Source organism: Lacerta agilis, chromosome 7 (genome assembly GCF_009819535.1).
Source record: "Lacerta agilis isolate rLacAgi1 chromosome 7, rLacAgi1.pri, whole genome shotgun sequence".
In the NCBI taxonomy this organism is placed as follows: Eukaryota; Metazoa; Chordata; class Lepidosauria; order Squamata; family Lacertidae; genus Lacerta; species Lacerta agilis.
In genome coordinates, this window is record NC_046318.1 from 28,040,211 (window position 1) to 28,051,796 (window position 11,586).

Sequence of the window (11,586 nt, forward strand, 5' to 3'; positions counted from 1 at the left end):
CTACAAAAATTGGCTATATGAAAAGTTGTCATTTGCCCCATTTGCTTACTCTTACCTTTCTCAGAATTTTACAGTTGGTTTATAAAATTATTTTGTGTAGTCACAAAGAAGTGTAAGCTCATGATGAAGTCCCTCCCCATTATGAATTGCCAAATATGTAGCCTAATATTTCAGGGCACAAATGTCTTCATTTGAACTGTTGGCATTTTTATGCTCTCATTTCACATAAATCGTTTATGTCTAAACAAAAATGTAACCGCTTATCCAATGTCCTTGACCATGACAACTCTTTTTGCTTTGCTCATTCTTGTAACCAACTGGAAAATCATGATCTGTTTTCTTCAGTGTCACCCTTAGATCCTATTGTTCACTTGCAGGCATGCTGTTTTGTACAAGTCCCACATTCCTCTTATGCTTGCACCCTGCTGAATGAGCAGCTGGATTTTTTCCTCTGTGTTGCTGATAAATGTTCATGAGATTATCTCAGTTTCATGGCGTGCAAGTGCTGGGGGCAGCGTGGTACCACAGGGACCTGGGAAATGAAACCTGAAACAGAATCAGGATATAAATAGTATTTAATCAAATATAATTGTACTTTGGCAAATACTTTCAAAACCCTAGCCCTAAACAAGTAAAATGTCAGCACATTGTTAGTCCTTTTACCTATCCCCCTTCCACAAACCAGTAAATCTATTACTTTTGTTCAATATCCCGTTTATTTCTATGGAGTTTAAGAAGTTTAATGGCAAATTTGCTGGTCTACTGATTAGGCTGAAAGTGAGAAAATGGCATTGCCTTTGCTAGCAAACATTTTAGATACGGCAGGTATCTAATTTTAGATAATGGCATTTACTAGTTCTAAAGAATATTAGGGTGCTACCTGAACCTATCTGTGGCTGGGGTGCTTTGCATGTTGAATTCTGCAACTGCCACTCCTCTGGCAGATACCTGGGGAGCAAACATAGCAGCAGGATATACTATAGAGGACGTTCCAATCTGAGAAAGAGAAGAAAATGCAGTGGTTCATAAGCATTAAACTTTGGCTTGGTGCAGCTATCACATCTTTTCAACCAGACATTGGGGAGCGCCTTACAGTTTCCTCCCCACACACCGCCCTTTCCAACATTAATCATACTATAGTTTGAGGACTGCATTGATCTTTTAAAAAAAGGGTTTGTAAACCAGCTGCGGGACGCGGGTGGCACTGTGGGTTAAACCACAGAGCCTAGGGCTTGCCGATCAGAAGGTCGGCGGTTCGAATCCCTGAGACGAGGTGAACTCCCGTTGCTCGGTCCCAGCTCCTGCCCACCTAGCAGTTCGAAAGCACGTCAAGTGCAAGTAGATAAATAGGTACCACTCTGGCGGGAAGGTAAATGGCGTTTCCGTGCGCTGCTCTGGTTCACCAGAACCGGCTTAGTCATGCTAGCCACAAGACCTGGAAGCTGTCTGCGGACAAACGCCGGCTCCCTTGGCCTATAGAGCGAGATGAGCGACGCAAACCCAGAGTCGTCCACGACTGGACCTAATGGTCAGGGGTACCTTTACCTTTACTAAACCAGCTGCAGGCTGGTTTAAAGTTAACTATGACTACTATTACATCATTGCAGACATATCTGGTTGGATCAAAGATTAGCACAGTATAGAATGTTTTTGTGCGCCCTTAAAATAAGCATTGTGGGTAATGTAAAATAATTTATACATATGCTACTGAAAGCCACTGGTATGTGATAACTTGCCAATTCTATTGGAAACTGTAAATTTCAAAATATGACGAGCCTCAATGCAAAGGGAACTTCACATTTATTGGTAATTAATTTCCTTTTGTAATCACCAAAAGTTTAAACTCTGTTGATGCTTGTTATTTTAATACAATGAATGCTTTAAAAAGATCTGACCATTCGTTGACAATATTTGAGCCATCAACTAATCAACTCAATTGGACCACTCAAATGTCCAACCTTGTGCTATGTGAAAATATTGACATTTCATCTCTGTTATATTTGACAGTTAACTTCATGAATCCTTTCCTGGGAAGCATGAGCTGATACTAAGTTATAGGCTCTAACAAATTAAAAGACAAAAAAACAGAACAAAAATCACTTACCACCAAACAAAGATCACAAATCTCAAGTTCTTTTTCAACCTCTGTAAGAATACCAGAATCCAAAGTTTCTCCGAACCATACAACGTGAGGGCGCAAGAGGCCATTGCATTCTTCACACCTGCCAAAAAAATTATGGAGATATATATTAGACTGACACAAAGCTGGGATGAAAGCAAAGCAATTAAAAATCTTCATCTAGTTTATTACAAATTCTGCTGCAATAAATTAAGTAACAGATTATCTCCTTTGCATGCAATTTTTGAATGCTTCAGCAGCTCAGCACTCACCGAGGAAGATCTTCTACAGGAATCCGGCTGTCTTCAGCATCTGGATCTGGAGCACTATAAATGCAAATGAACATTGCAAATGTAATAATCATCATCATCATCACATGGGGTGGAACTCAATGTCATGCTCTTCCAATTCTTTTTTCTGTGCAAGCATCACAGCTTGCAAGATGGAACAATCCCCCTCTCCTGCCCCGCTGCACTGTTCTGGGGGTTCTCCCAACCTTCCAAGAGCCAATTTTGGGGGGCACACAGAGCCCCATATGCAAGCAGAAATAATTGTTCAAGGCTTCTGCTGATGGGCCTGGTTAGGTAAATCCTGCTCATCAAGTGGTATTCAATGCTGGTCCTACTCAGAGCAGACTACTGAAACACTATTACTGGGATCCAGACTGGTGTGAAAGGCAGCTCTACTCTTGAGCAGGACAGGAGCTTTTAATCATTCCCTTCAAGCATCAGCCCCCACACTTGCAGGGGGGGGGAACCCCTTCCGAAGGTTGAAGGGCCCTCTGGATCAGTACCCTATGAAGTATGCAGTATCTCACCTACTGAATGTTCACCTAATCTGACAGGAGAAAATGTCTACATTAGGAGCCAACAGACACAAACTGTAGGTAACACAGCACAGATCCATTACCCTTTCCCATCCAAAGCAGGACAGATTGGACTCTTGTGATTTGCTGTCACAGTTCCACAACTGGTGCATCGGGTTTTGAATAAGCTACCTGTAAATAACAATCCCATATTTTAAACATGGACTTCACAGTTGATAATACAAAACAGCTAACACATCATACCGGCAGTGTGATTCTCATACATCTTACAAGAACTGAAAACTGCCTAATTCAGCACTTCGAGCCTGGAAGAATATTATAAAGCATTTATTAGTGAAACAACCTACTGGCTAGCTAAAGGAAACTACTGAAATGTTTATGCAACAGGAGCTGCAAAAATGCAAGCCAAATAAATAAAATATCATAGGTTAATAATTTTCACCATTTCCCAAGTAACTATTTGTTCCTCAGACTACAAGTCATACACACAGATATTGCATAATTCTACAAAGTACATAGTCAACAGAAGATTTAGTGAGGCTACTTTTCTAGATTTTAAAAATCCTGCCTTGTAGAAGCAACAAACTTCTTAAAAGAAGTTAATTAAATACTACAGCCAGAATCTGCAGAATCCCATTCCTAAAGCAGGGGCACTGCTATTTTTCCTTGGAGCCCCTTGAATGACCCCCATCCTTCAAGAATAGCTCAATCGGAGAAAGAATGTTTCACTGGGAAAGGGAAGCACCTCAACATGCTAGTACATATATAAAAGGCTGTGTATGACCCTCTGGGCCCTGATTTGTTTACTAATTTAATTCCTACCCTCTATGGTAATTTCTAATGTGCCTTTCAAAGCTGATTTACACATTATACAGGAGAACTATTATTGAATTTCCCAATGTTTTCTTTTTTAATGAAATGCAGCCGTGCAGTTTCCCAATTTGATTAAGCAGCATTGCTGCTTAATACTTCCTCCAACACAACAAATATTGTTTCCCAATCAAAACCCCTCCTCTGCTTTTAATTCAGTAAAGGAAAAATACAGGTGCAATTCTTTGCTATCACATGTTTACCCTCAGTCTTCCAGCTGCTAATTCTTAGGTCTTTAATTCCCATGCCTTTATGACTGGAAATATCAACGAACATCTATATAGCTGAATGAGATATCTGTAACACACTGCTGGGGATTCCTTACCATGAATTTCTAAGAGGTGCTTTGTTCCTGCTTTTCTGTGGAGCTCATCAATGTTCTGCGTGATGACCACAACACTCCTTCCTTGCTTGCTTAGCCTGGCCTCACACTCTGCTATGGCAGTGTGTGCAGGGTTTGGATGTTTACTCATCATAAGCTCTCTACGGTAATGGTAGAATTCCCACACCCTAGAGGGATTCCTTGCAAAAGCCTCTGGAGTAGCCAGTTCCTGTGGGGTAGAGGGGGGGGGAATCATTTGTTGCTTTGTCAATAGAACACCCATAACTGATTATAAAGCCTCACATTCATTTGTAAGCAGCCATAAGCACAATATTTGGCATTTATATACTGTGTTTCAGTGTGTTCAGTACTTCACATACGACACTGGAGTAATCTAGATTGAGTTAAGTCTTTTGGGTGCTATACAGTTAAGTTATACTCAGAGAAAACTCACTGAAATTAATAGACCTAACTTAGTTGTGTTCATTAATTTCATTGAATCTACTCAAGAGTAAAACTTAGATGAATGCCACCCTTTATTCGTTTTATATCACAGGCAATAACAAAGCAGAAATTCAATTGAACAAGTTAAAACACAGGATCAGAACACTACTTAACAATTCAGAACTGAGAAGCCAATCAACAGGGCTTTTATACAATGCAAAATTTAGATCAGTGTGTCTCTATAACACTGAAATGCATTCAGCTTCACAAAATGCCCTCCAGTTTTTCTGCCACTGCAAATATAACCACTTTGTACAGTAACTACTTTGTCTGTTAACACGCCAACCAAAACCAATCCATAGCTTGGCCAATATAAAGACTGCCAATTTCTATTAACTTCTGCTCACTGCCTATCTGGAAATCTGTGTGTTTTGTTTAAGGCGTGGGACCGATTTGGACTGCAGCCAGACTTAACATTCTTAAAAATGGGTTGTAGCCAATTGTTTCTTTATCCCAGAATCCTAGGTGTGGAACCTAATATCTAGCAGAAACACCTAGCACAGAGCTTTCCAAACTGTGTGTCGCGACACGTTAGTGTGTTGACTGCAGTGTGTAGGTGTGTCACACGAACGCTCCCTGTACTCTTACAGTAAAGCTGAATTACTGTGTCACAAAATGATGCATGTCTAAAAAGTGTGTCACCAATATGAAAAGTTTGAAAAGCTCTGACCTAGCAGATACTTATTTAGTCTGAAATCACCATTTTGGAACCAAGTCTACAAGATGACTTTATAGCTACAATATCCAACCTTAACTAAGCCATAGTTTGGATTACCATGTTGTGCAAACCAGGCCAATATCTCCAAACCTGAACTACTTCCTAGAGTTGTTGTGAGGAAGAAATGAGGAAGAGAAGGGGCTCCCTGACGAAAAGGAGAGATATAAACGTTTTAATAAACAAATAAAATTATGTCCTTACATTCCCTCAAAGCTACTATGGTTGCAGTCCTATGCTTATTTGGGAGCAAACCTCAATGAACTCAGTAGGCTTTAGCTATGAGTAAATATGCGTAGAATTGCACTTAAAGGCTATTAAGCAGCAGTATTTAGCATCCTGGGAAAAAACCAGGTCAGTAGCACACACCTGAGCTTGCCATTTCCTCCAGTAGCCCCCTGCACCTCGGAAGGTCGGAACACCACTCTCAGCACTGACACCAGCCCCTGTAATAATAGCTATATGCTTTGCTTTAGCAAATACTTCTCGAAAATCAGCCATACCTTAAAAAAAAGAGATGATGAAAAAGTCAGATTTATTTCTAAATGACACATTTTAAGCACATAGAAAAGCTATTTTTTTTTATCTGAAAGTGGAAAACCAAAGTTTGAAACTCCTCAACTTTAAAGATGTCTGGAATGGTTGACCTGGACAAATCAGTCTCTCTGAACTTGACTAGTTTTGCCTGTGCTTAATTTTTTTGTCTTAAAACTTCTGCGGACAATAAGCAGAAGACATGTCTGACACAAAATTATGTTTATGTGTTGACCCTGGAAACATTTAAGAGTTTGATGAGTCCTAAAATGGAGGGGAGTTTTAGCAAAATTGTAGTGCATGAATAATTTCATTCATGACACAACTCTGTGTACTGAAGTATATACCCTATTGATCTTTAAAGGTTAAGTCAGTTCATGATTAAAAATTAAATAAAATGGAATGTATGCTTTGCTTTATGAGGCCTCCATTTCATCTCATTAAGGAATCTTACATAGCAGAACTAGAAAGTGCTTAGAAACAAGACCTGACCTGCTGATATTCAAAACTAAAGTACTTGGTTATACAGACTTGGTTATAAACACAACAGAATACAACTTCTCATTTTATTTAAGGTATTTAAATGTGAAAAAAGTTTAAAAATGAAAGTTGTGTGGGTGAGCTCCTTTGTGTGGATCTAACTATTTTAACTGATTTATTCTTGTAAAATTAGTGATGCCTTCTTAGGATCACAAGTTAGTGGCCTTCTGGGTTACCTCCCATTATGACTGCATTTCTATATTCATGGCTAACACAACGCAGCACAGTTTTAAGAAAAGCAGCAGGAATGCAAATTATGTTGAACCATAAAAGCAAGACCAATCTCAAATGGATTTAGAAATAAAGAATTAGCAACTTACAGAATTTCCAGACATTGAAAAAAACAAGCTGTCTCAAAAATTACATTGGTATTATCCTGTTGCACATTATGAGGAACACAAATATTCTCCCTCCTCCATCTTTTTAATTTTTTTGTTATTAAATCTAGCTGGGCTCTAAAACCAGAAGCCCAGCTGTTGGGAAATATTTGTAAGGGAGAATTTTTCCTTTTACAGAGTCTCCCTTACAATTACTCCCTTTTTCCACAGATGGACTTGAGGCACAAACATTTGTCAAGACAGCATGCAGTTTTACTCTTAAACAGGAAGGTGAATAGATGTCTCCTTAAGAAGCTTATTTAATAAGCTACATTTTAAAAATAGGAGTAATTTTAAAAATCTCATCATCTGTACAATCATCTTCACCAACATAGCTCTCTAAGCCCAAGTGATTCAAATGGAAGGTTTCAAACTTCTAAGATTTCAAGATTCATTATTTACATCAGGAACAAAAAGAATCAGTTAACAGAAATCATATTGTGTGTGGACACAAAAACAAATATACACCATGGGCAGAATCTTATCTTACTTGAACTGGGTCGGGCCATTTCAAAGCACGTCCTTTGTTTCTTGGAAGAAGCAGGTTTCAGTCCACAATATACTTGAGAAACCAGCCTTCTCGTGGAAAAGTGGAAAAGATTCATCAGGATTCCTGTACGGTCCTAACATGGAGGAAAGTTAAATAAAAAAACATGAATGTATTTGACAAAATGGCAAAGGAAACTCCATCTGCTGTCTGCCTCTGGAGTTATCTGGGAACCCACTTCCATTGTGATTAGTGTCCTGCTCCCTCATTGGGTTGTTTAAATACTTGCCACTGTTCTCAGAAAGAGCTAGCTATTTCTGCAATACACTTTTAGCTTAACAGCTGGAGACTTAGCTGAGGGAAGATTCTAACACAGGAAGGCCAGCATGAGTGGTAGAAGAGCAACACTCATGGTACTGACAACTTCTTTAGGGCTAGAATGGGAAGAAAAAAGGCTACCTACACTTCTGTGTGTCTGTTGCTAGTTGCAATTGCTGCTAAATTGAAGAATGTGGACTTTGCATTGCAGGCCATAGCAGAGAGGCTCTGTTCTTTAATCTGGCCTTTGACAACAGTGCTGCCAAATTAAGGTAAACAATGTTTAGCGTTTTGTCCTCGAGCTCTTTAATCAATTTCACTCTGGGGCATGGATTAAACAAAGTACAGTATATGAGATGATTCTCAAGATGTTTTCTAAAACACAGCACAGTACAGTAGTACCTCAGGTTACAGATGCTTCAGGTTACAGATGCTTCAGGTTACAGACTCTGCTAACCCAGAAATAATGCTTCAGGTTAAGAACGTTGCTTCAGGATAAGAACAGAAATTGTGCTCTGGTGGCGCAGCGGGAGGCCCCATTAGCTGAAGTGGTGCTTCAGGTTAAGAACGGACCTCAACCGGAAGTCAAGAACGGACCTCCAGAACGAATTAAGTTCTTAACTCAAGGTACCACTCGGGTTAAGAACTTAATTCCCTTTTAAAATTCCATTGTAAAAGGGAATTCTCTTCTAGTCCTAAAGTTAAACTGCCTGTGTAAACCAAGTTTTTAACTACATATTCCTTTCAACTGGATATTCTCCAGCAATATTTGCCACATTTCACAGAAACCAGGAGTTGCGATTTCCCCATCCTGATTGATTTTCATACACAAAATCTACCAAGCTTCCAAACTTGGTGTTCCCTTATCCCAGGAGTGAGATGCCACATTCTGGAAAACCTTGTCTATTGTCTGAAGGCAATACTATTATGTACTGATTTATACAAGCTGCTAGAACATTTTAAAAACTATTAGTTGAGCCATTCAGGTCTCTCTAGGCAAGGCAAATTGGACCAAAACAAACTCTGAAGGTTTGCTTGCTACAAAGATCTGCAGCTAATGATACTTAGGATGCGAACTAGCATATAACAGATGAAAACAGTTTCACCATATTTAATAAAGTCTCATTCACCAGCACTTGGGCATTTCTGCTCTCAAAACATTACCTACTAAGTACAGAGCACTTTTAACAGTAGCAAGGTTACATCCCAAACAGTTTGTTTCAGGTTTAGGGTGGGGTGGGGGGAGGTATGTGGCAGAGGCCGGAGGGGGGGGGGCATATTCTGAATGTGAAACAATGCCACCGGAAGCCAAGTAAGCCTGAATCAACTTAGTATCTGGATGGGAAACCACTTGAATTATTTGGAAGAAAGGCAGGATATAAAAACATAATGCTGCGAAGAAAAAAGGGAGAGTAATACCTGGAGATATTGGTATGCTTGCACTGGTATGTTTGCCTCTGAAACTGGACCACAAAGACCTATGCTGAAATCCAGTCTCAACTGACAATATACTGGGTTGGAAAAAAATTTATTTTGTACCTGTGCTGGTTTCTTTAGCTACACAAAACAGAAATAACAGCACCTGGATCTGCAGAGCCAAGCCTACCAACCCCGTTTTATTTTTACATAAGCTGATGGAGCCGTTTTGATGTAAAATGAGGAGAGGGCGTAAGGGGGGGGGGGCGAGAAGCACCATGCCTTTTATTAGAGCAACTTCTGTCCCTGATGAAAGAGCGAAGAGGCCTAGGGAAACACATACACACCCCACCGCCACACATTCAGGGGTGCCAACTTGAATAAAATATTGGGGGGGGGGACAGGTAAGTCCCACCCCACATAATCCATTACATGACGTTGCACACACACACACAAAATTGGAATGGCAATGCCCATCAACTTTAGGGGTGGGCAGCCCCCTCAAATATTTTATGGGAGGGGGCCCGAAGGGACCTCAGCCCCTAGGGAGTACAGTATAGGCTCCTATACTCACTATGTGTGTGTGTGTGTGTGTGTGTGTGTGTGTGTGTACACACACACTTCCCGGTGGCTTCTGTGAATATCGGGGCGAGGAAACTTGTTTCCTCCCATGTGTTTCCTCCCCCTGAAGGTTACTAAGGAACGGAGGGGAAAGGCGCGAGGCACGCCGTTGCCACGGAGGGAGAGGCAGCTAGCCGAGGAAAGCAGCCGAGAAGCCGCTCCCCGAGGGCCTGGAGACCCTCACCTGCGCGCCCTCGCCCTCGGCCCGCCGCTACTCACCACCGCCAGCACCGCAGCCCAGCCGCCCGCCTCGTGAGGTCCCGCCCCGCCAGGCTGAGCAGCAGGAACAGGAGCGACGACAACGGGCGAGGCGAGGCGGAGGGAGGGCCCAGCTGCCGGAGCGGCCTCCGAGGGCGCGAGTAGAGAGGCCTGCGTGAAGCCCGGCACGTCGCCCTCTCCCGGCCTGATGAGAGGTTACTATGGTGCCCGAGGCAAAGCCCACCCGCCCCCTCTTCTTCATTGACATGTATTGGGTTGCATTGGAAATCGCGATAGAACTCGCTTCCAGAGGCTTTTGAAATCTATGTGTTTTACTGTTTAAAAAATACGCTTTACAATTATGTTGGAAACAAGCACATTGTTGTTATTCTACCGCCCTATACCGCGCAGGTCTCGGGGGAGGTTGCAATATAAAATCACAATATAAAAACCAACGAAATGCGTAATTAAAGTAAAATCAAGAAACAAGTCAACGAATAAACCACTCCCCAGCACATTTTTAAAGTTGTCACTCAGCCAAAAAGGCTTGATTAAAGATCTGAAAGTGTATGCAAATATAAGGATTCATATTGCTTCGCTCAGTAGGCCTACTGAAAGATTTACAGCCCGAATGTGTTGGTGAGCAGGAATACATATAAACCATTAAATTATTCGGGGGAAAGTGTTAAAAGCAGGCATTAAACATATGATTAGAATCAACAATAGCTATAACTTCTACACGTGTGGGTAGACTAAACAAAAATGTTTAAAATGGGCATAGAAAAGATTACAGTGAAGATGCCTGCCTGATAATCAATTTTGGGACTTCCAAAATGTAGGTGTTGCCATACAGAAAGATTGAGTGCTTACCAAGGTGGATTGAGTATTATGCAAAACACCTGTACAGTTCCAGTACCGCAGATTAAAGCAGTTGAGCCAACATTTATGGGGTAAGGTATTACTGATGTATATTGTTCCCAAGCTATTAAGAACTTATATACCAAAAGTAACACCTTGATCTTGGCCCAGTAGCAAATAGGCAACTAGTGCAAGATCTCTGAAATCTGTGACAACTGTGCTGCAGCATTCTGCACTAACTGAAGGTTACAAATCAAGGGAATTCCCACAAACAGTGCAATCCAGAAGCACTGCCAAACTCCGTATCTGCTGCTTCAGGGGGTGTGCAATTCCATCCAGGGCAGGCCGTGAACCAATTTCTCTCACATGGGAACCACTCTCCCATAGTGCCTGTCTTGTTAGGATTCAAGCTCAGTTTATGTTCTTCGTCCATCCCACCTCTATGGATGAAGCATGGTCTTATTATGGACAGACCTGACATCTGGTAACAGGGTCACCCAACCAGAGGTGTCAAATGATAAAAAGGTAAAGGACCCCTGACAGTTAAGGGCTGAAGCAGAAGACAGGGACCAAATACTAGGTCTCTGTCCCAGAGAGTCAGCCACTCTACTCTGACTGCCTGGTCTTTTCTCAAAAACACCAATGCATCAGGTGAAGGTTGCTGAAAATTTGGAATTTAACACTGGAGGCTTAGTTTCTAGCTATTCAGACTAAAGCTTTATCAGTAATATGGGAACCAGCTCTAACATCTTTTAAGTAGATAAATACTAACATAAAGAGCAGTGCTATAGGATCTGAAGTTTCTGAATAGCCAAGCACTTTGGGTGCAGAATTACATGCTTAATGAAAAACTGAATTATGTAGAAAAGATTGTACATTTT

At 41.1% G+C, this 11,586-nt stretch overlaps 1 protein-coding gene across 1 annotated transcript; it reads right to left on the reverse strand.

Annotated features, from left to right (window-relative positions):
• Positions 1-80: 80 nt before the first annotated feature.
• Positions 81-10,018, reverse strand: SIRT5 (sirtuin 5). The gene is made up of 9 exons (XM_033154658.1): positions 9,869-10,018; positions 7,298-7,430; positions 5,726-5,859; positions 4,141-4,366; positions 3,029-3,116; positions 2,392-2,445; positions 2,105-2,222; positions 881-996; positions 81-546 (listed from the first exon to the last, which is right to left on the reverse strand). The coding sequence occupies exons 2-9, from the start codon at positions 7,410-7,412 to the stop codon at positions 471-473; spliced, it is 927 nt and encodes a 308-aa protein (XP_033010549.1). The 5' UTR covers positions 7,413-7,430; positions 9,869-10,018; the 3' UTR covers positions 81-470.
• Positions 10,019-11,586: the final 1,568 nt, after the last annotated feature.